At 34.4% G+C, this 26,307-nt stretch overlaps 1 protein-coding gene and 1 long non-coding RNA gene across 5 annotated transcripts; one reads left to right on the forward strand and one right to left on the reverse strand.

The window, feature by feature from the left end:
- The first annotated feature begins 17,055 nt into the window (after positions 1–17,055).
- Positions 17,056–22,395, forward strand: LOC124456512. Its single transcript, XR_006952322.1, has 2 exons — positions 17,056–17,137; positions 22,118–22,395. It is a non-coding gene; the product is annotated as an uncharacterized LOC124456512 (long non-coding RNA).
- Positions 21,701–24,315, reverse strand: LOC124456511. 4 transcript variants are annotated; one of them, XM_047006933.1, is made up of 5 exons: positions 23,619–24,315; positions 23,176–23,408; positions 22,908–23,041; positions 22,542–22,816; positions 22,124–22,335 (listed from the first exon to the last, which is right to left on the reverse strand). In XM_047006933.1, exons 2-5 carry the CDS (start codon positions 23,404–23,406, stop codon positions 22,124–22,126), a joined length of 852 nt encoding a protein of 283 aa, XP_046862889.1. In that variant the 5' UTR covers positions 23,407–23,408; positions 23,619–24,315. The 4 variants fall into 4 exon arrangements, with proteins under 4 accessions (XP_046862890.1, XP_046862891.1, XP_046862889.1 ...); XM_047006934.1 differs by lacking the exons at positions 22,124–22,335; positions 23,619–24,315 and adding an exon at positions 21,701–21,739 and having other exon boundaries at positions 23,176–23,588; XM_047006935.1 differs by lacking the exons at positions 22,124–22,335; positions 23,619–24,315 and adding an exon at positions 21,977–22,018 and having other exon boundaries at positions 23,176–23,587.
- Between the last annotated feature and the right edge of the window lie 1,992 nt (positions 24,316–26,307).

Consider the following 26,307-nt stretch of genomic DNA (forward strand, 5'->3'; position numbering starts at 1 on the left):
TTTGCATCAAATGTATCCGTCAGCAATCCTTTGTTGTTCATGATTATCATATGCGGCAAAGGCAATTATGGTGATGTCAAATTTTTGTATTTCCATAAAAATTCAATGTGAGTATATACCCAACTAAAATGATATTACTTCAATACTCTTTTTGGTGCTATATGCATATGTTTTCTTCAAGCATAATTCTACTTTGTATTTGTTCATCGATATCCCCACCTATTGCTTGATAGCTCACGGTTGGATATTATTGCTGCTCATGTGATGCAAATGAAAGCAATTGTTGAAGCCCTACCTAATAATATACAATTAGGTCCCTCCAAAGGTATAGCAAGAGATGAATATTACTGAAATGGAATTATTAAAACAGGCTAACAACATTTTTATGCTTGTCAGATACCATATCCCAGTTGCATACACATAGTATTAGCAATGGAAAATATCTGAAGTTTGTGTATGAGTAGAAAGTTTATGTGAAGCCAAAAGATTTTATTGAAAAAAAGTAAGTGTTTGTGTGTTACCTCTTTCAGGATATAAGGTGTCTGAACAGCTTCACCAAATTTAGACTTACACTTACATACTATTTGTTGAAGACCCTTGAAAAGATGTGAGAACTTTGTTACATATTAATCTGACATTTGCATGTGAATATCTCAAATTTGTGGCTTATTTTTTCAATGTAAAGTTCTTCATGTATGGGAATGTCTTCATCCTTAAATATCAGTTTATTGTACATTTCAAACCCTTGTGAAGTCATCCTTCTGTGTTTTACAAGACCCATGTTCGACATTGTTCATATTACATGTGAGTTAACTAGCATAGCTTTACAAGCAAAAAATATTGTTAAAATTTGTGAATGATTATTTACACAACATATTTATCTCATCCAATTTCTTTTATGAATGCAGAATCCATCCATGATGCAGTCTGTTTTCAGTGATCATTCCTACCATGAGGTGCAACCTGGAGAAGTATATTTTGTTATCTGAAATAACTTTTTGTACAAATACCGTATAGTTCTCAACCTTCTATACCCCACAATTTGTTACCATACATCCTGTGCCTAAGTTCAGGAGCTTCTATAAAGCTATTAGGGATATAGCCAACAGGGCAAATTGAATTGACTATTCAATGAAGTATTTTCATACTCAAATACATACATAGCCACATTTTTACAGTACATACATTAAAATGGTATAAACTAAATGTTGTGAACTCAAAAACCAAGTCATACTTGCCATTAGCTTTGCATGCCTGATGATATATATATTGGCACTTTCCTAAAGATTTTGTGAAGTCATAATTAATCATAATTATTAAATCACAACCTTAGATAAATGATTACATATTTTTGGACTTTGTTTAGTGCAATTTTAGCAGGAGGTTCAGTATTGCTGTAAAACCAGTAGAATAGTGCATGGAGGTTTTAAAATTGTTTATTAGCCATTCAAGTAACGCCTTAGCCGAGTTAAAATGTTGCAGCTATTCGTCATATCATTTGCATTCATGTGACAACCCTTGCAAAAGCCATACAAATCGTTGAAGAGGATGAAATGGATTCTCCATGGCACTCTTTAAGTGTTCCTTTGGAATTACACCAGGAATCTTTGAGACTATTTTGGATGGCTACACTTAGCGAAAAGGTTTCTTTATTTGAAACAGGTATGCAAGATAATCTGCAATGGTGAACATCCTTTTTGCTTTACATATACTATTTCCTTTATCGGTATACGTTATTTAGCCTAGCATTTTGTAAATATTACAATTTAATTATTTTAGGCAATGAGAATGATGCAAGCGATTTTACTTGATCTTCCTGAAAAAAATGGTCATAAATTTTGGCGCCATCTGAAAGTGGTATTTGTTTTGTGGTGCAGAGTGGGATAAACGTTCTATTCAAGATGAATGGTTGTACGTAGACGTGTGTTTCAGTTGCGTACTTTTATTCAATCCACCATGATGTGAAGGAAGTAAGTTCTGATTTGTTATAGGTTACGCTTTGCTTCATAATTATTTGACTTAAATAAATTATTTAGTGTATTGTAGACCTTGCTCCTCTTGTGCTACGAAAAGCATTATTGGCATTGAAAACAGAGTTGTATGGTTTGGATCATATGCAATATCTCATGCCGTTCTAAAGATTACATTCGGCTTTTCATAACGTCGAGGTACTTTTTAATGAAAATTTGCCGAAGCATTAGTAGCTACGTTTGTCCATTATTTAATTTTCTCTTCCCTATCTCTTTGAATGTTTTCTTTTTATTCTTGTTCAGTTTACCTATGTACAAATATTATGTTGCGTATGTACAAAGGCAAGTGTCTTCGGGTAATTTTAATTTCCCAAAGGAAATAACTTACATAAGTTTCGTCTCGCTATCATTGCCATGATACAATTGGCATCATTTCATTTTCAGCTGTAAATATGAATATTCCATTGAGATAGTGATCGCTTGTTTTATTAAGTTATTGAATTTTCTCTTATTAAGGTTGCTTAATATTGATTTTGACAATGGGTTTTGTGAATTATGGGAAGAATTCCCAAAGGTGGTGATGGATGGAACAACTCTTGGAATACAGACTTTCTTACCAAATAATTTAAGAGAGTCTGATACTGGATTGCTAGATGGAAGATAAGTATTTTGAATTTATCCGTAATGTATAGTATATACAGGTCTTCTAATTAGTAAATACGAGTGTTCATCTACGCATCAAGCATTTTATGCATGATGGTGACTTCTCTCAATTTGTTTTTGTACACAGCTTATAGTTATAAAAATAACAACCTGTTTTCTTTTGTCCAATACTAGGTTTTGAAATGCATATTTCATCAACAGGAGAAATGTGCGAGCTTTATTGAAGAAGTACAGTGATTCAAAGCTAAGTTGGGACGAATTTCAAGATTAAAATCTGAAGTAAGAAGAATTTATTACCCACGATTACAAAATTTTGTATGACCACTCCAGAGCTCATATAATTTCTCGTATTTATAGATATCTTCAAAGGGCTTAGGACTCTTTGAATGGTTAGAGAAACAAGGATTTATCACTAGTTGTCCAAATTCATGCAGAAGGTTATTGGCAGCATTGGCTTCTGACAAACCAGTATGCGCAATTGTGCCCCAAAGAAGTTTTGAGGGCCTCTTGATAAGGATGTCTGATGGAGCCAATCCAAAGACAATCCTTCGACTGATTTAAAACTTCCATGAAGAAGTGCCTTACTGTTTAACGTCATTGAGACTAGCGAAGAATTCCAATGCTATTCAACCGCTGCTAAAGGGTGGTACAAAGGCGACAATTCCGTTAGGGAATAAGGGACGGTCAGTGGCGTTTTGCCACACAACTTACCTGCGGTGTCTCAAAATTCGTCCCATGGATATCTACCTTCTCTGCCAGAACTGGTTTACACGAGGAATTATGTTCTTGACAATAGGAAGAATACAGCAGGGGAGATTGTACCCAAAGTCACTGGACCAAGAGAAGAAGCATGGCACTTTGATCCCTGGAATATTTTGTATTCTTTGTCCCCACGGTATTTACATGATGAACAGCTCCGAAATTTGTTTTACTATTGCAGTGACATTGCGCCTTCGTTTTTGTTTCCAGGTATATGTTATGATTCGAAATAATGAGGGATCACGAATCACCAAATATCCCATTTACCATTTTACGAACACGTTTTCCTGATTGTAAGTTACGTATGTGTGTACGCTTTATGGTGCTACAAACAGAGTATTATCAGTGAATCGGACAGAATTGCGTGACGGTTTAGTCGCGACAGAGTTGTAACATAATCGAATGTGCAGTAACATAGATATGCCTGATGATATGCTTATGTGTACATTTATTTGAAAGCGCCAGAGTTGGGGTTTTACGATAATGCCTGCAGATTGCACGAGTATTGTTTGAACCGAGATCCAGCATTTTAAGAAAACAAAATTTGTTGTTGATAAGTTTCATTGGAAAATCATTCCAGGTAAGCTGCCATACTCTTCCTATTTTACTTGAAGCGAACTTATTGATCCAAAAATGGCCGTTTTTATGTTTTCACAAAATTTGTTGATTTATAACTGCCCTTTATGTAGGATGCTGCGAAGGATATAATGAGATTGTACCCCATGCTCAATATGTACAATAGCCAAGCTGCTAGAACAGTGCAATTCGTGTATTAAGCCTCTTGCCTCCATGGTTTCTTACATGGAATACGATAACTTTTTCTTTTCACAAAACTCCATATTTGGCACAGGAACATGTTACGCATTGTTAAAGGTACAATCCTGAGAGAGAAATAGCCTACAAAGACTATTTTCTCACTCTTAGTCGTATTCATTAGTAACGCATTTGTAATTCATTTTTCGAAAAATTTAAACAACATGAATGGTTTATCTGTACAAAATATTACTTCATATTTACCCATATAGTTTCTGCAAAAGTAATATTTATATGTTAACGTCGTTAATTATAAAAAATAATTTATCACTTGTTATAAATATAAGAATGTTATTCATATGCACTAGCTTTAAACTTAAATTCTGCTTCATTATTGCTTTGCTAAATGTAAAGCTTCGAATCAGTTTTTAGGTGTGGTCTTTTACTATTTACATGGATATCGGCATGTAATCCAGGACCAACTTCTCCTATCAAAAACAACACTATCTTTATATGAACAGAGTAAACAAAGTGATTAAGAATCATGATATCTTTTCTCAACTTTACCCCTCATTCTCTTGCAAATTCTGTCTGAATATGCCACATAAATCATAACCATTTGCTTGTTGCATCACCTGTCGTCAATAGTTAAGTTATCCTTTGTGACAATTTAAGCGATCTGTTGCCATTAGTAAATAGTAAGTACTTACGTCGGCATATAGGTTGGGAAATTTGAGCAATGTCTTCTGGCCATCTTTGCTCTTGCCTCACATGCTGAAATATCTTTCACAAGAAAAATGATTTGTAGTAGACGTGCTAGAAACATTCACTTTGTCAACATGTTAGATACATGATACACTTCATTCTTCAAGTAAATTGTTATGTACGTCATATCCATCCATATACTGGATGCAACTTCACTTTTTGCCACCCCATACTGCCAACACTATAGAGTTTGCCTGTAGTCCAACATGCAATGAGCCACCAATGCAGCCTATATTTTTTAAATGAACATGGAGTTGGCTCATGTTGGCCTTTGCATCATGAAACAGTAAAAATTTAGTGCTTCCACCCTTACATGTCACATATTGGCACTAGCACACATTCATATTTATTCATTTCTTCAGGTGTGTACATTACTCTTGAAATGAAACATCCTGATAATCTCAGCGGTCTTTCTCCTCTAAAAAGTAGGAAATACAGCGATGTTTATTTACACGATTTATGAGTAGTTTGATAATGTGAAAGCTGTGAATATTTTACCAAAATTTGCTACTTAAAATACGTACAAAGGTCCATCTATTAACAGTTTCTGTTGAAAAAAATTGCTCAATGCGAAATATTTTGCATTTCTTTTTTCTGCTAATTTACAGTAGTACCTATAAATAAAAATGTAAATGTTTTGACACATTAGCCATGCATTTCAAGTGACTTTCGTCCTTTATTTCAGCTACACCTAGATTTTTGGGTAGTACCTTAACAGGACGTCTACGATGGTGTCGCATACCTTTGTTATCATTTAGTATATTCAAATCTCTTTCGTAAATGCTATACCATCGAAACAAGCAACTCTGGAATCAAAATTAAAAGCGTAGTAAGAATAAAAGGAGTCATTCTTATTTTCTTTATACGTGTCTAAAATATGTTTTACTACAAAACCTCTCATTTCTCCATTCCAAGTTCTCTAGAGAAAAATAAAAAAATACAAACATCTTAATATAAATTATGGCACAAAGAAGTTTAGAATCACTCAGATTTTATTTGGCAAGAAATGTTGGGAAAAAACCTGTAATTTAAACTTTTATGCTGCGTTGATGTCAGTTTGTCGTTTTTTTTGGCTCAAGAATGCAAACAGGTCCTTCTTTATTTTACAAAGTAAAAACCACACTCCTTCCATGGCTTAGCTGGAAAACACACGGTAGATATATTTTGAAAAACCTCGTACTTAGGACACCACACCTCAACGATGCACTAAATTGCTGGCAATACATGAAGTGCGTATCTTTCAAGTCAACATCACATGAAAAAATTAATTGAGCTTTTATCAGAAGGCATGTTATATGAAAATTAAGCTATGATCACTTTATTCAATTTAAAACCGTAGAATTAAATGGGTGTACAACGATTAATTAGGTTATTCGATAATACCTTCTTCAGGAAATTTATGAATTTCAGACACAATTTTCTTGCCGTATTCGTTTGCCTGGTGCGCTATAATAAAAATCAAATCTCAGTTCATTTGAAATATTAAGGATAAATCTATATGTGAAATAATGTATTATTAAGTAAAATTTTTTAGGTAGAGCAAAAGTCACCTCTGAGTGCTAAATGATGTTGATGGGAAATTCCGTACAGGAAGCATCAAGTTTCAACCTGTCAGGATCCGTACTCAACGCCTCAAAGATATTTCCGGCTCACTGGCATCATAGCCTTGAGATAAAAACCCATCGCTTCCATCTTACTCGATCTATAAAATAAATACGTAATCACAAGTAAAATGTTTTAAAAATATTTAAAGTATAAACTTTAAATGTGAACCTTAATGCATGAGTTACAGGTTGATGATGACTTTTGGCGATTGCAACAATTCCTGACAAATTTCACAATTGTAGCTCATATTTGCCATCCTGAATCCAGAAACTATACATATTTCCCTAAAATGATCCACTGTCGTATAAAAACACTTTGCAAAAGTCTTCCAGAGAAGTAAAAATTACTATATTAATTGCGTATTGTTTATCTTGATACATATAGATCTTAACTTTCGTCGCTGAAAAGTCAAATTTACCTTTTCATACATACCTTTGATATTTAGGTCTGCGCTTTCCGTCTAAATTCAGAAATTGCACATAAGATTTGATGGTGAAGAAAAAGATATCTAAATATTAATCTCATTCCTTTTTGTTGCATCATGAAATGTTCCTCTGGTCCCATTTCGTCTTCTTCGTTCCTTCTTCTTTAGATATTTCTCTTTATTTGTGCTCGTAGTCCATATCTTCATCTTGAATTTCTTCTTCGTCGATATCTTCATGCTTCTTTTTTCTTGTTTGAACTCGTCCGCTTTCTCCTCGTTTATTTCCTCTATAATCAGTTTCTTTTTCCATGTCTTGGTATCTTCTTCGATGTTTTCTTCATTAAACTGTACATCAATTTTATTAATAGGATGTGTAATAATCACATAAAGTGTAGAACGTATTGAAAAATACAATTGACGTATTCTTTTTTTAGGACAATTTATTTTCTTTTTTTTTTACATTTTTTACATTTGATTATTCCAAGTATTATCTTACGTCTGTAATGTAATTCCAATAGGAAGGACGATTCGGTTCCTGCCTTGTTGAGAACTTTCATAATTTTCTTATCGTTGTTGCCATCTGAAAATTTGCATGAATTTAAACATGGTTTGAAAATCAATGTAGCATAAATTAAATCAATAAATAAAACCCTCAGACCCATGCGGCAGTATAGAAATATTTGTCTCAGCATGTTTTTACAGAACATGAAACTTATTTAAAAATGAAACATGTTTGTGTGCCTGAAAATGCTAATGAAGGAAGAACCATATTAAGCACGAGGTTTCTGAGTTCTTCACGACCATTTCCTCTTCTTATTTCATCAAAGCTTCAGGGTCGATTAAATCAGGTCGAACTCTTTTCGCTTCAATACGTTTTCATTGTTTGCTATATAGATATTTAAACTTCACAATTGTATATGTCAAATGATCATATATATATAACAGTGATGCTTATTTTTTAATATCAAATTAAAAAGTAACAGTATTCACCAGATGACGTTGTTGAAGACCTCAAATCGTTTTCAATATATTTGCATACTATATGGCTGGCAACGTCCAGCACATCTTCGCGCAATCAGGACTTCCTACAACACAGAATGGGTTTATTTCAATACAGTTAAACATATGCGTTTCAAGTAGTGAACTTTCAAAAAATCAATAACCTGCTGTTCGAACATTTCCGTTTCCCATCCAAATATAATAAAACAAGAGGACCATTCGATTAGACTGGGACACTTGATCAATTTAAAATCATGAAATTACATAAAATATTATCAAAATACAAAATAAAAATACAAAAGCAAACTTACGCGCTTTACTGAGCCTTTCTCATTTTGTATGCATTCAAACTTTCATTTTTGCTGATTAACTCTTTCCTCTAAACGAATTATTATGTATGACATAAACATGCCATAAATAATGAATCATTATTATTGAAATATTTATCAATATAACAGGAAAGAGATTATATGATATACCGGTCTCTGACTCTTTTTCACACGTGTCTCCCATGAATTTGTCTTCATTGTATTTTTCAAAGTTATAGAAGTATTCCTAATTGTTGAGTTCGAGTTACTCGCCAAAAATCTTTCTTAGTATATATACCTTCAGTAACAACCACGAGTGAACTTAATGATCGAACTGATTTTATTATTTACAGAGCAGTATTTATAGTCTTTATTACAAATAACAAATATATTATTGGTCGGAGTAGTTCCTCTGTTTTAAGCTATATATGGTACATAAAAATTTAATTAACGTCAATAACTGTTTCTTGGCTCTTAGCCGTGTGGGAAAAGGATACATTGATAAACTAAACTACGCACATACTATTTCCTTAAACACTGTTGTAACATATTATTTACTTAAATACTTAAACCTGTTAGCCTTCATATCCATCGTTTAAAACCCAAACTAACACATTGTCTCTCTATAAAATTTTTTACGATATGGGTTATATGCCGAAAACTGGCATACTATATTTCTACCACATTTTTAAACACTTTAACACTAATAGCATTCTTATCACTCGTTTAAACTTAAATTAACATTGTTGTCTCTCTAATGAAAACGTTTTTACGACCATGGTTATATGCCTTAAAACAGCTAAACTTAATATTTCTACCACATTTTTCTAAACACTTTACAAACTGTTAGCAACCATCATCACTCGTTTTAGCTCAAACTAACAAGATCTCTGTAATAAAATATTTTGCGACCATGGTTATATATGCCGAAAACTGGCATACTTTATATTTCTACCACATTCTTTTAAACACTTTAACACTGTTAGCCTTATAATCACTCGTTTAAACTCAAACTAAAAAGATCACTTAATAATAAAACATTTTTACGACCATGGTTGTATATGCAAAACTAGGCATGCATATTTCTACCACATTCTTCTAAACACTTTAACACTGTTGGCCTTCTCATCACTCGTTTTAACTCAAACTAACAAGATCTCTGTAATAAAATATTTTTACGACCATGATTATATGCCGGAAACTGGCATACTTTTATTTCTACCACATTTTCTAAACTTTTAACATAATTGGCCTTCTCATCATTCGTTTAAACTCAAATAACAAGATCTCTGTAATAAAACGTTTTTACGACCATGGTTATATATGCCGAAAACTGGCATACTTAATATTTCTACCACATTTTCTAAACTTTAACACTGTGCTTTATATCACTCGTTTTAACTCAAATAACAAGATCTCTGTAATAAAACGTTTTACGACCATGGTTATATATGCCGAAAACTGGCATACTTTATATTTCTACAACATTCTTCATAAACACTTTAACACTGTTAGCCTTCTCATCATTCGTTTAAACTCAAACTAACATTATCATAATAAAACTTTTTTGACCATGGTTATATATGCCGAAAATGGCATACTTAATATTTCTACCATTCTTCTAAACACTTTAACACTGTTAGCCTTCTCATCATGTTTAAACTCAAACTATAAGATCTCTGTAATAAAACGTTTTTACGACCATGGTTATATATGCGGAAACTGGCATACTTTATATTCTACCACATTCTTCTAAACACTTTAACACTCTTAGGCTTCTCATCATCGTTTAAACTCAAACTAACAGATCTCTGTAATAAAACGTTTACGACCATGGTTATATATGCGGAAACATCACTTTATATTCTACCACATTCTTCTAAACACTTTAAAACTGTTAGCATTCTCATCCACTCGTTTAAACTCAAACTAAGATCTCTGTAATAAAATGTTTTAAACCATGGTTATATGCCGGAAACTGGCATACTTTTATTTCACCACCTAAACACTTTAACACTGTTAGCCTTCTCATCATTCGTTTAAACTCAAACTAAAGATCTCTGTAATAAAACGTTTTACGACCATGGTTATATATGCCGAAAACTGGCATACTAATATTACCACATTTTTCTAAACACTTTAACTGTTAGCCTTCTCATCCTCGTTTTAACTCAAACTAACAAGATCTCTGTAATAAAACGTTTTTACGACCATGGTTATATATGCCGGCTTTGGCATACTTTATTCTACCACATTTTTCTAAACACTTTAACACTGTAGCCTTCTCATCATTCGTTTAAACTCAAACTAACAAGATCTCTGTAATAAAACGTTTTTACGACCATGGTTATATATGCCGAAAACTGGCATACTTAATATTTCTACCACATTTTTCTAAACACTTTAACACTGTTAGCCTTCTCATCACTCGTTTTAACTCAAACTAACAAGATCTCTGTAATAAAAACGTTTTACGACCATGGTTAAATATGCCGAAAACTGGCATACTTTATATTTCTACCACATTCTTTTAAACACTTTAACACTGTTAGCCTTCTCATCATTCGTTTAAACTCAAACTAACATTGTCTCTCTAATAAAACTTTTTTACGACCATGGTTATATATGCCGAAAACTGGCATACTTAATATTTCTACCACATTCTTCTAAACACTTTAACACTGTTAGCCTTCTCATCACTCGTTTAAATCAAACTAACAAGATCTCTGTAATAAAACGTTTTACGACCATGGTTATATATGCCGAAAACTGGCATACTTTATATTCTACCACATTCTTCTAAACACTTTAACACTGTTAGCCTTCTCATCATTCGTTTAAACTCAAATTGCTTGAGATCTATGTAATAAAACGTTTTACGACCAATGGTTATATATGCCGAAAACTGGCATACTTTATATTTCTACCATTCTTTTAAACACTTTAACACTGTTAGCATTCTTCTCACTCGTTTCAAACTTAAAAATAACATTGTCTCGCTAATAAAACGTTTTACGACCATGGTTATATATGCCGAAAACTGGCATACTTTATATTTCTACAACATTTTTCTAAACACTTTAACACTGTTAGCCTTCTCATCACTCGTTTAAACTCAAGCTAACAAGATCTCTGTAATTAAACGTTTTTACGACCATGGTTTTTATATGCCGAAAACTGGCATACTTTTTTATTTCTACCACATTTTCTAAACACTTTAACACTGTTAGCCTTCTCATCATTCGTTTAAACTCAAACTAACAAGATCTCTGTAATAAAACGTTTTTACGACCATGGTTATATATGCCGAAAACTGGCATGCCAATATTCTACCACATTTTTCTAAACACTCTGTTAGCCTTCTCATCACTCGTTTTAACTCAAACTAACAAGATCTCTGTAATAAAACGTTTTTACGATACATGGTTATATATGCCGGCTTAATACTTTATATTTCTACCACATTTTCTAAACACTTTAACACTTTTAGCCTTCTTATCACTCGTTTTAAACTTAAACTATTAATGTCTCTCCTAATAAAACTTTTTTACGAGCATGGTTATATATTATTATAAGTAAATTACACAAAACGCCACTTTTGTCATGTGTCGCCAATGCGCAATATCTAGCAAAGAGTCTTTTCTACTGATTAGTCCAGTTGTCGTTAGGTCAGCGGAGACCCTCATTTTGATGGTTGTATTTGTGGTTGTATATGCCAGAAAATGGATGCGATACATATATCTTAAATTTGTTCCACGAAAAACCAGACTTATTATAAATTATATTCAATATATTGCTTGATGGATAGCAAAAAAAATGTTTTGTTCAAACTGTGGTATAGAAAGTGTGGAAAATGCGAATTACTGTTATAAAATGTGGCAACTCCTTCGCACCGATGCGCGAAAACTTGAAGAATCTGCAAACACATGTTCTACGTCGAGATTCTATAACTAGTGGGATCTCAGTATTAAAGTGCTAGCAGTACCCTTACTGTAATTTTGCCGCCTAAAACGTTAAGTTTTGTTTCAACGCCAGAAGGAAAGCGATAGGCGCATCAGATGCGTGGTTAGCATGTTTTCTAACTGCTTTTTCTAAGATTTCTCTCTTTTTCGCACTTGGCAAAACTTTTACAGGGAGAGTTTTACCCCGACATCTTTTCAAATTTCCGTCATTATCGACCTTCATGTAACCAATATTTATGCTTACTTCATGCTCCTTATCTTTTCCTTTACCAAATTTGCTTTGAGTTTCTTGGTCTTTGGCTCGAGTCTGCTGCGCCATCGCTTTCCTTCTGGCGCTTGAAATCGTAAAAACTTAACGTTTTAGGCGGCTGGGTTGTACCAGTAAGGGTACCGCTAGCACACATAATGCTGAGATCCCACTAGTTATAGAATTCGACGTAGAACATGTGTTTGCAGATTCTTCAAGTTTTCGCGCATCGGTGCGAAGGAGTTGCCACATTTATAACAGTAATTGCATTTTCCACACTTTCTATACCACAGTTTGAACAAAACATTTTTGCTATCCATCAAGCAATATATTGAATATAATTTATAATAAGTCTCGTTTTTCGTGGAACAAATTTAAACAAGCGCCATTTTGCAAAATATCACAACAATGTTTCCACTTCACAAAAAGAATTTCCAGTATTTCATATTTTACTTGCGTTGTGATTATATTTACTTGTGTTGTGATTATATTTACTTGCGTTGTGATTATTTTACTTGCGTTGTGATTATATTTACTTGTGTTGTGACTATATTTAATTGTGTTGTGACTTTATTTACTTGCGTTGTGATTATTTTACTTGTGTTGTGATTTTATTTACTTGCGTTGTGACTTTATTTACTTGCGTTGTGATTATTTTACTTGTGTTGTGATTACATTTACTTGTGTTGTGACTTTTTTAAGTGAATGGCCCTATGGGCCACCGTACATTCCCTCAGGTCTTCTAGAACTCAATGGGTTTGGTTTGACATGATCTAACAACGCCAGCGAGTGAAATAATAGTCCAGTTCAATGGTCGGTCAGTGTACAGTCCTTCCTCCGCGAAGCTGGAGTGGCAAGAGATCAATCAAACCATGTTATGACTTCATGACATTTGAACGAGAACGATTTTTTCTTTGCATGTTTGATGCATGCGAGACTTTGCATACAGTGATATGTAGCTTAAAAAATGGCGTATTCTCTATTTAAAGTAAGGGTTACATAAAGAAGAGCGCCATGACCGCTCCAACGTCTGCGGGAGAACGGCTCATTGACTATTTCGTTGTTTGCGGACTTGACAATGTGTCCGGCTTGGAACCCGACCAGCTATTAGGTATGATACTTTACGACGGTTTTTCTCTAAAACGGTCGAAGTTAGAGTCATTTTAACACGTGTGTGTGTGTGATAATCTTATTTAACATTTGAAATGAGAATGCTACTTTGTAGTTATGTATAGAAAACGTATCGCTGCCGACCAAAATTGTCAACATGTTGAAATGTGCGACTTGAACAGCTGTGCACATAGATTGACGAGTTTATTATTTCCGTATACAAATTCTTGTAATCAAAGTTCATTACAGTTTTGTTTAATGACTGACTAATCATTCGAGAGGTTTTATTTCAATTTAAATATACCCTTCAAAGCAACAATTTATTGCGTTTTTGACACGCGATGTTTATCGTATCTTTTTACTTGCTTAGGCTAAGATTATGAATTCATGATAAAGATCGCGCTCTTTGATGCGACGTTTGCTCGCTGCGACTTCGTGCTGACATTCACAAATGCGCGAATGAAAGTCTTTTTTATACAATTTTTTGTTTACGAAGGGTTGTTAATTAACAAATGGTGTTTGTTGTTGGTTGCATGGATTGTGAAATTTGATGGTGATTTTTTGCATGTTGTGTCGATCTCATATTACTGTTGTTTCATTATTACCATTTGTAATATGTGAAGGTTGAAGATGTTAAGTTTACATTTTATGTATTCCAAGATTATTATGTGCAAGCTATTTATATCAGATTGTGTTCGGACAACAGCCAATTCAATTTCAAGATGCATTGGTTGCCAAGCACTCTTCACAGTTTGACAGCCGATGTTCCATATAATGGTTTAGGTAAAGGCTAAGGTTAGGGTTGGGAGCTATGGTCAAAGTTAGACACAATTAAATTAGGGGGTTGAATAGGGGCTGAGTTGTTTTGGACCAAGTTATTGAATACAGTTGAATACAGTAATTGACTACTTTCAGGTTATTACAGTGGCTGTTTTGAGATCCAAGCTGTTGAAGTTATTGTAGTCATTGAAGTTGTTGTACTCATTTTTTTTAACATCTTATATGTAAAATATTATAACATTTAATTTCTCCTTCATACTTGATGTAGTTGCTTTGTTTAAAGCATATATGATTTTTGCCAATTTTTTGTGTTGACAGGTGTGGTTATTTGAGATTTTTTGTTTTGACAATTGGATGCATTAAGTATTCTCATTGGAAATTGACTGTTAAAAATATTCTGACTGTTGGGACACTTATTCATTTATTTGATGATACAAGTTTTGCCTACATAATTTAATTCAATTACCTTCATCATCATCATCATCAGCTGTTCCCCACTGCTGCTGGCAGATGGCCTCCACAACTTCTTCCACTCGATTCGGTCTTTAGCTCTCCTCATCCAGGTCTTTCTAGTTTCCTCTTCGATCTCGTCTCTCCATCTTCTCTTTGGCTTTCCTCTTCCTCTGGTGCAGTTTCTTGGGTACCATTCTGTTGTCAATTTGGCCCATCTGTTTGTTTTTCCATTCTTGCCACATGGCCGCCCATCTGCCTTTCATTTTTGCTGTTGGATGACATCTTTCACCCTGGTTCTCTCTCTCTGATTACTTCATTCCTGATCTTGTCTTTTAGCCTGATATTTAGTATGCTCCTCTCCATGCTCCTTTGTGTGACTGCCAGCTTCCTTGATTGGTGTTTTGTAAGCCATGTTTCTGCTCCGTATGTCATAGATGGTAAAATGACAGTGTCCATTATTTTCCTCTTCAAACTGTTTGGGATGTTCTTCTCCTTTAGAAAGTGACTGTATTGCCTGAATCTTCTCCATCCGACATTGATTCTTTGATTGACCTCAACACTGATTTCATTTCTTGGTGTTAACATTTTCCAAGGTATTTGTACTCCTCCACCTCCTCCAACTTCACAACTGTGATCCCTCTTCTTTGCTTCCTCCTTGCGATGTCATTGCACATGATCTTGGTTTTTTTCTTATTCATTTTCATACCATCTTTCTTTCCTTCTTCATTCAGTTTCGTCAAAAGTTCTTGGAGATCTTCCTCTTTGTTTGCAAACAAGATGATGTCATCTGCGAATCTTAAGTTGTTCATTACTCTTTTTCCAATGGTATTCTTTTGAAGATCTCTTCAATGGCAGCAGTGAACATGATAGGTGACAGTGTATCTCCTTGGCGGACACCTTTCTTTATCTTGATCTTTTCGCTCAGCTTTTCTGTTCTTATTGGTGCTGTGCCTTCTCTGTATGTTTCCTTTATGCTGTTTATGATCTTTCCTGGTACTCCGTGTTTCGCAAAGTTGGAATACTGGGGCATGCTTGATGGAATCGAATGCCTTTTAAGTAATCTACAAATGCCATGAACAGTGGTTGTTGGTACTCGTTGGTTTTCTCAGTATTTGTCCTGTAGCATGCAGGTGGTCTGCAGTTGAGAATCCTTTCCTGTATGCTGCTTGCTCTGGGGGTTGATGTTCATCCAGAGTGCCACTGATTCTGTTCTTGATGATTTTCATGAACAACTTGTAGATGTGGGATAGCAAACTGATGGGGCGGTAGTTTGCAAGATCTTTCTTGTCTCCTTCTTGAAGAGTAGAATAATGATGGCGTTCCTCCACTCTTTTGGCACTTTTTCCGTCTCAATGGCTTTGTTGTAAAGATGCTGAAGTTTTTCCATTAGGATGTCACCTCCGGCCTTTATCATCTCTATACCACAAGATCTTCACCGAGTGATTTTCCGTTTTCATCTGATGGATTGCCTTCTCCACTTCATTTCATGATTACTGGAGTCTCTTCTGCTGGTCTCAACTGAATGTTTTGGGAGTGATCTTCGTACAGTGCCTGATAAATTCTGCATCTCTCGAGGATTCTTTCTGTCTGTTATTACCTTTCCATCCTTCTCCTTCAGTGCTTGAATCAGACCTTCTTTCCATCTCCTGTTGTGCTTTTTCAACCCTTTGCCACTTTCAACTGCTTCTCTGATTCTCTTGGTGTTTGCTTCTCTCAGATTTTGTCTTGTTTTCTTCCTGATTGTCTTGCACAGTTCAACATAACCTTTGCCGACTCCTGACTTAACACATAATTTAATGTAAAAAGTACATATTATTATTACATCTAAAACAATTATTTATTTGTTAAATCATTTTTATGCTAAAATGAACTTTCCTTCTTTCCTCAACATTCTCCTGCAAGTCAAACAATGACATTAACATTGGTTTGCTTTCATAACTAGAAATGGGAAAAATATGACCTGTTGGGCCCGGAAGAGTGAACTTTCTTCCCAATTCTTTTTTTCACTGATGTTTTTATGTTTTTTTAATAGTACTAGAAATAATAACTTAACAATTTTATTTTGAGTAAAGGGCAACTCAACTGAGCAAGCCATATGCAGTATTTAATTTTGCTCAAACAGCTAAAAGATTTTCCATTTGTGTTTCTTCATGTTGCAATATTCAAAATGTCAAGAGTGTTTATATACTTCCATTTCATAAATTCAAGTATTTCTTTGGTTTCTTTTGTAGGTGATTCACATCACGTTCCACCTTGAAAGGTCTTATCGGGCAAAGACATTAGCTCATTATCCTGATCATGTCCCCTGGAATCCATTTGATGAACATGCAGTTTGCATGGTATGATTTATGCTTGGTTGGAAACAACCATTTTTCAAAAGAAACCTTGTTACTTTGCTGAAGGGGGGACTGAGCGAAGCTGAGGGTCTGAGCAAAGGGAAGCATTTAGCCATTATATTGTTTATTTAAAACGAGACTCTGTTTTGTAAATTGTTGTGACTCTGCAACATCTGTGTGTGTCATAAGGGAGAAAGTTTTCTTCAAACCTATGCGTCACGTGCATGCATTGTGAAATTTCACCACTTAAACTTAAGACTTTGTTATATTTGAGCATTGATGTCAGAAAGCATATCATAACGAATCTGTAGATTAAGGAAGCCGTGATATTACGTACAAAGTTGTAACGTTAGGCGTTGTATCTTGCATTGAGAAGCCGTAAAACTTGTAATCTGTTTCGTGAAATTTTCAACGCGAAAGTTGTAACGTTTGAATCGAAATCGTAATGTTGGGATAGTAACTCAGGAAATCACAATTTATGCATTTGTAACTTTCCAAACCTTTTACATTAGAAACCGTTGCTTTTAGAAGGCGTAACTCCTGAAAGTATTGAAAGAAATTTATATAACATTTGAAATTTCGGTTTCAAAAGAAAAACAAAGAATGAAACATTTAATATATTTCCATACCCATGAATTGATTTAATTTATGCATTTGCTTAAATTTTCCATAAATACCAAGTTTCATAATTGGGATACCACCCTCCCCTGACAGCGCCTTTATTTATTTATTTTGTTGAAAAATTCTATAATTTCAATTTTCGAAACATTTTCATCTTAATTATCACCTTTACTTTGAGAATCCTTTCGATACGAGAAATCGTCATATTTGATACTTTATACGATATATTGAATTTAAGTTTTAACAGCGTTAATAACTCTCATCTGTCATCGTAACTGCTATAATTCTATGGATAAATTATATTTTTATATAACAGATTATTGATGATCCTACATTCACCTGAAGGTGTTACAAAAGAACCACGTATGAAAATGAATTTCTTAATTAATAATATAGCCCTTAATAACATTTGAACATGGTCAAAATTATAAATGTCAAAATTGTTCCAGACCAATTGGGTATGATCAATGAATTCTTGACTTGTTATTTCCATAATAACTCAAATATATTTATTTTCAAATTTCTTAGCTTAATAAATGTTATCTTTGTAGAAACTATTGTAACAAATACATAATCCTTTTTTCCGTGAAACCCATGGATGCGTTCGTTCATGATGAAATCATATTGTATAAGGATGCTCTTTCATCACGAGAGTTATGAAAGTTACGTTGTAAAAGATAATAAGTAAAAAACTATAAAACATGCTTAGTGTTTGTTTAGGTTATAATTTAAAAGGCAGAAGTTGTTTGAACATTTGAAGTATCCTTAAGTTCTATTTTTATGAGAACACATTTTGTAAAGAAAAAGATAAATTTTGAAAACCAAAATGAATCCATTTTCGGTCCATGCCTCAGATACCCAAGATAGTTGAGCACTAGAGCGTCGCATGTTAACTAAGGAACCACATAATCCTTGTTTGTTTTCCATGAAAATATGGATGGTTTTGCTCACATGATACATGAGAAACAGTAAATTGAGATTAAATCAGAAAGACATAAACCATATTTGGTATAAACTTGTTTTAAGGTTGTCTTTAATAATAATTGTCAGAAAAACACCTCGTAAGAAGTTAATTGAAACATTGCTGGTTATTTTATAAGAAGAAAACAAAGATAAAATTCGAAATAAAAAACCCGTTTCGTCCATGCTTCCCGATACCTTCTTAAGCGCAAGGCACTATAATTTATGCATGTTGAACGTTTCCATAACAAAAATTTTACCTCTACGCTATCCTGAAAAGATGCCAATATGAATTTTCCGCCCATCATACCCTGAGATCACCTGCGATAGAAGCTTTGCTCAGGGTACCAGGAAAATGCGGTTCGCCACCACCGAAGTCAGGCCATTTTATGCATTTGAACACATTTTCGACAAAATAAGAAATTTTACAAAATTGAGATACCACCCCTCCCCTGAAATGAATTTCTTCATATTTCCATATTTTCATCAAAACTATAATTTATGCATTTGAACACATTTTCCATAACAAAAAATTTTACAAAATTGGGATACCACCCTCCCCTGAAAATGAATTTCTTCATATTTCCATATTTTCATCAAAAAACTATAATTTATGCATTTGAACACATTTTCGACAAAAATAAGAAATTTTACAAAATTGTGAATCCACCCTCCCCTGAAAACGAATTTCTTCATATTTCCATATTTTCATCAAAAACTATAATTTATGCATTTGAACACATTTTCATAACAAAAAAATTTACAAAATTGGGATACAACCCCTCCCCTGAAAATGAATTTCTTCATATTTCCATATTTTCATCAAAAACTATAATTTATCCATTTGAACACATTTTCCATAACAAAAAAATTTACAAAATTGGGATACCACCCCTCCCCCCCTGAAAATGAATTTCTTCATATTTCCATATTTTCATCAAAAACTATAATTTATGCATTTGAACACATTTTCCGTAACAAAAAAAATTTACAAAATTGGGATACCACCCTCCCCCTGAAAATAAATTTCTTCATATTTCCATATTTTCATCAAAAACTATAATTTATGCATTTGAACACATTTTCCATAACAAAAAATTTTTACAAAATTGGGATAACACCCTCCCCTGAAATGAATTTCTTCATATTTTCATATTTTCATCAAAAAATTATAATTTATGCATTTGAACACATTTTCGACAAAAATAAGAAATTTTACAAAATTGTGAATTCACCCCTCCCCACTGAAAACGAATTTCTTCATATTTCCATATATTCATCAAGTGTCACAAGGCTCAATGACGATGACCAACCACTAGCCATACCTAGCATGTTACCACCAGAGATCTTTCTTGGGTAGATCAAGGCTTTAGGAACTTCAGACAAGGGTTGCGTTGAGCTGAGAACTAAAAAAGAACAAATATGGATAGATGATGAAGTGGAGAACAAGAATAGACGTTAAAGAAGACACACTACGTATGCTCATTGGTGTTTCACAAGAGTATACATTACAGGATAACTATGGATCCAACTAGTCTAAACAACTACGTACATTTAAGCAATCCATCTTTCCCATGGTAAACACATGTGTCAAAAAAAGTGATCAAATTACAAAATTTGTGCAATCAAATAGTCGGACATGGTATTGTATTTGTAAAAGAGAGCCAATAAAATAAAAAGATTCTCTTGAGGCATTTGTAAATATTAGTTTAGAAATACAGATCGACTAATTATAAAGGCAGAAGATGTAAGAGTGAATAAAAACCATTTCCCGTCAAATCAAAGGAAAGCCTGGATATGACATGCAATATGCAGATATAAAGTTGTAGAGAAAAATAAAAAACATTTTTAACGTTGTCACGGATATTACGAGTGCCGTAACAAAGTGTTGACGAGTTTCACATGCATTTGTAAAAACAAGCTTAAGTAGACAAAAAGCATGCCAAAAATATATAATGAAAAACATGCTCAGCGCATGTACAAGCACCAATTTCAGAGCTCGCTCTGTCACAAATTAATTGAGAATCTGAGCATGCGTTGTCAACTCCACAAACTCTCCAAGCTCATGGTAACGACCAACTGGATGTACTAGTACCGATTTTGGAGTAATTAGCTCGCTCAATCACACGTTTTAAGACAAATCATCTGCGCATGCGCAGTCTTATTGAGCATGCGCAATCAACTTGACCAGCTACTTAAGTTCGTGGTCATGGCAACGACCAACTGCATCTACTAGTACCAATTTTGAATTAAATAGCATGCTTAGTAAGAATTTAATAGAGAAATCGTCTGCGCATGCGCTCGAGCATGCGCAGTCCACTCAGTAATTGTTCATAGTCATGACAACGACCAACTATATGTACTTGCACTACATTTGTGTCAATTAACTCACTTAGTCGCAAATTATCGAAGAAACTATCTGGGCATGCGCAGTAACGATAACAATCATCCCACAACTTTCGTAGGCCTTTAAATTTTGGTATATATATATAAAGCTAAAACTTCATATAGTAGATGTCAAGTAGCAGTGGAAGCTGGGTGCGATATAGTATGCAGTGGCTTAGGGCCCTCACTTCGGTGGTGGCGACCGCACTCTCCCGTACCCTGAGCAAAGCCTATCGCAGGTGATCTCAGGGTCTGATGGGCGGAAGCTTGCTATTGGCATCTCCCAAGTAGGATAGCGTGGAGGGCCGAAATCTCCACCGAAACGTTAACATGCGGCGTTCTAGTGCCTTGCGCTTAAGAAGGTATCGGGAAGCATGGACCGAAAACAGGATTCTTTGGTTTTCAAATTTTATTTTTTTCTTTAAGAATTCTTCTCATAAAAAACTAGAACGTCCAAGGATACTTCAAAGGTTCAAATGGAACTTTTTGCCTTTTGAACTATAACTTAAACAAACACTAAGCATGTTTATACGTTTTTACTTATTACCTTTACAACGTAACTTTCTCATAACTCTCGTGATGAACGAGAGCCTCCTTATACAATATGACTCTTTCATCATGAACGAACGCATCCATGGGCTTCACGGAAAAAAGGGATTATGTACTTTGTTATAATAGTTTCTACAAAGATAACATTTATTAAGCTAAGAAATTTGAAAATAAATATATTTGAGTTATTAGGAAATAACAAGTCAAGAATTCATTGATCATACTCATTCCAATTGGTCTGGAACAACCATGACATTTATAATTTTGACCATCCACCCCTTTATCAAGGGCTATATTATTAATTTACGACAGTAACTTCATACGTCGTTCTTGCTGAACACCTTCAGGTGAAGTCGGATCATCAATAATCTGTTATATATAAAAACATAATTTATCTATAGAATTATAGCAAAGTTACGATGGACAGATGAGAGTTATTAACGCTATAAAACTTAAATTCATTTTTAGTTCGTATTATATTTGTGTCATCTGCTCCATCTCACTAATGTTACTTATATGAACTGGAATTCTCAGCAGAAGATCGCATGTTGATGTTGTGGGGCGACATTTACAATTTTCTTTGCAATCATGTACAAACGTTACGGAAAATTTTTTTGGAAAACCCAGAACTGGAATAGTCTTACATCCCGATAACCACTTCAGAAACGCTGATATGGATACGTCTCCTGTTAAAAACATTTTAAACATTTAAGACTGAAAAATGAATAAACAAACTAATCAAGGTATCCATTTTTGTTTTATACCACAACTTCAGATTAGAAAACATCACTTCAATAAATTTTACGCGTTATTTGATACTTTCAAAAAATTCCATCGTAAATACAATAATACAATTTGGCACCCAATTTACAACATATATATTCAAACTAACCTTCAGTATCTAGGGTTTGCACATAGTCGCAAAATATCTTGTACACGTCAACCTCCTTTTCCTTGTGAATCTGCGAACTGCTGAATGTTGGAATAATTTCATTGAGGAAAGTATCAGCAGAAAGTTTAAACGAATCGTTATAAGGATCGAACAATGGCTTCCACAACTCTGGATTTTCTATCATATAATTTATAAGACCACAACTGCTGAGGCCTTCAAGCAATTGCATAATTTGAGGAAGAACTGATGAAAAGTGGCCCATTACGCAAATTGACCTTTAAAAATAGAAATAAATCTTAGACTTTATAAACCAGCAGCACAAGAATAGTTTTTTTTAATCTCCATTAACTTTCAAAATGTACTTACTGAGCAATTTTGGAAACAGTATGCACTGTCTCTTTATGTGGTACACCAGTGTATCCAGCCTCTGATAGCATTTCAATCATATCATCGCTGACAAGTATCTCCCTCAACATTTCATCGTCACAAGCTTGCTTTATCTTTGAAAAGGAGAAGTGTAAAGTAATCATTACTGACATCAGAGAATATAATAAAAATAGACTTATTTCAAAATCATGCCACAGCAAGGAGTAATAATCAAGCATATGGTAATCTCCATCTTGTTGCGGCATACCTTTTTAACAGCTTTTTTGTACTTGGAGTCGGGCATTCCTTCTGTTGTGAGTGCCTGTTTGGTGATGTACTTGTAAACATCTGGACTTATAAAAGATGAAGCTGGTCCGCCTTGAAGTAATGACATCACCATGACCTCGCCAGCAAAACGAAAGTCTCCATTCATGATGGCGACAGTTGAATTAATAGGTTTTCCATTACAGAACAGTCTTCTTTCCATATGCTCCAACATTTCTGATGAAAGAATTAACATCTAATCATATTTTTTCAATTGTCCCCATCCTATATTTAAACCAAACTTGTCAACATTGATTGATGCATGATAGACAAATTATGGGAAATAAGCTGCAAAGGGAATTGAAGTGTAGCAGAACAATATATTTATTTTAAATCAACAGGGTGCTCATATTAACCCTAGAAACATATGTCTTACAATATTAGTACCTGAAAAAAACTCTCTCTTTGGCCCCCCGTCATCAATTGCACACTCTCCAACAAACACTATCTTTACACTGTCAGTTGGTGACACTTTACCACTTGATCTATACTCAATGAAGTCACACCATATATTTTTCTCTGAACATTTAATCTTACTGCCTTTGGTGACAATGTTACAGCTTTAATATCCAATAACTTATCTTTCACATTTGTAGTGTTATCTTGGTTTATCACCACATAAGGATTTTCTTCGGGAATGTTCTTTTCACTATCCGTATTTTGAGATTGAAGTGCTCCCACCCATATGTCACAACATATATCTGCATGCTCTGCTATTTCATCTATTGAAAAGTATTGTTGACATGTTGGGCACTCACATTTGAGCTCCTTGCTACGTGATACATAGTTACTTGCACTTTGGGAGTTATATATGGGAGGTGTATTCATTGGGAGATTTGTAGCAATATGCAAGCTAGTTGATGGCTCACATGGACTTGAAGATGGACAAGGTGAGAGTTCAATTCCAATTGTATCATCAGTTTCTAAAAACATCTCATCAGAAAGATCTGCGATTGTCTCTGGTTCACTATCATCACAACTTCTTTTTAATTTTGAAATCTCTGTGTACATATATGCAGATTTTAGTGCAATGAAAAGTGTTAAGCGATTATAATTCTTCCCTATATCTTCCCTGTATTCGCTTAACACAAACTCTTTTCAGTTCCCGGCAAATTTGTGATTTCCTTCCCGTTTACATTCAAAGGACGTGCTCCAACTCGCCATGGATGTTATTGTCGTGGTTAGCATGTTTTCTAACTGCTTTTCTAAGATTTCTCTCTTTTTCGCACTTGGCAAAACTTTTACAGGGAGAGTTTTACCCCGACATCTTTTCAAATTTCCGTCATTATCGACCTTCATGTAACCAATATTTATGCTTACTTCATGCTCCTTATCTTTTCCTTTACCAGAATTTGCTTTGAGTTTCTTGGTCTTTGGCTCGAGTCTGCTGCGCCTATCGCTTTCCTTCTGGCGCTTGAAATCGTAAAAACTTAACGTTTTAGGCGGCTGGGTTGTACCAGTAAGGGTACCGCTAGCACATAATACTGAGATCCCACTAGTTATAGAATTCGACGTAGAACATGTGTTTGCAGATTCTTCAAGTTTTTCGCGCATCGGTGCGAAGGAGTTGCCACATTTATAACAGTAATTCGCATTTTCCACACTTTCTATACCACAGTTTGAACAAAACATTTTTTTTGCTATCCATCAAGCAATATATTGAATATAATTTATAATAAGTCTGGTTTTTCGTGGAACAAATTTAAACAAGCGCCATTTTGCAAAATATCACAACAATGTTTCCACTTCACAAAAAGAATTTCCAGTATTTCATATTTTACTTGCGTTGTGACTTTATTTACTTGCGTTGTGATTATTTTACGTTGTGATTATGTGTTTACATATTTAATTGTGTTGTGACTTTATTTAAGTGATGTGTTGTGACTTTTATGCGTTGTGACAAGTGCATTTCCCTCCAGGTCTTCTAGAACTCAATGGGTTTGGTTTGACATGATCTAACAACGCCAGCGGTGAAATAATAGTCCAGTTCAATGGTCGGTCAGTGTACAGTCCTTCCTCCGCGAAGCTGGAGTGGCAAGAGATCAATCAAACCATGTCTATGACTTCATGACATTTGAACGAGAACGATTTTTCTTTGCATGTTTGATGCATGCGAGACTTTGCATACAGTGATATGTAGCTTAAAAAATGGCGTATTCTCTATTTAAAGTAAGGGTTACATAAAGAAGAGCGCCATGACCGCTCCAACGTCTGCGGGAGAACGGCTCATTGACTATTTCGTTGTTTGCGGACTTGACAATGTGTCCGGCTTGGAACCCGACCAGCTATTAGGTATGATACTTTACGACGGTTTTCTCTAAAACGGTCGAAGTTAGAGTCATTTTAACACGTGTGTGTGTGTGATAATCTTATTTAACATTTGAAATGAGAATGCTACTTTGTAGTTATTGTATAGAAAACGTATCGCTGCCGACCAAAATTGTCAACATGTTGAAATGTGCGACTTGAACAGCTGTGCACATAGATTGACGAGTTTACGTATTTCCGTATACAAATTCTTGTAATCAAAGTTCATTACAGTTTTGTTTAATGACTGACTAATCATTCGAGAGGTTTTATTTCAATTTAAACTTACCCTTCAAAGCAACAATTTATTGCGTTTTTGACACGCGATGTTTATCGTATCTTTTTACTTGCTTAGGCTAAGATTATGAATTCATGATAAAGATCGCGCTCTTTGATGCGACGTTTGCTCGCTGCGACTTCGTGCTGACATTCACAAATGCGCGAATGAAAGTCTTTTATACAATTTTTGTTTACGAAGGGTTGTTAATTAACAAATGGTGTTTGTTGTTGGTTGCATGGATTGTGAAATTTGATGGTGATTTTTTGCATGTTGTGTCGATCTCATATTACTGTTGTTTCATTATTACCATTTGTAATATGTGAAGGTTGAAGATGTTAAGTTTACATTTTATGTATTCCAAGATTATTATGTGCAAGCTATTTATATCAGATTGTGTTCGGACAACAGCCAATTCAATTTCAAGATGCATTGGTTGCCAAGCACTCTTCACAGTTTGACAGCACGATGTTCCATATAATGGTTTAGGTA

This window comes from Xenia sp. Carnegie-2017, unplaced genomic scaffold (assembly GCF_021976095.1).
Source record: "Xenia sp. Carnegie-2017 unplaced genomic scaffold, XeniaSp_v1 HiC_scaffold_5, whole genome shotgun sequence".
Lineage (NCBI taxonomy): Eukaryota > Metazoa > Cnidaria > Anthozoa > Malacalcyonacea > Xeniidae > Xenia > Xenia sp. Carnegie-2017.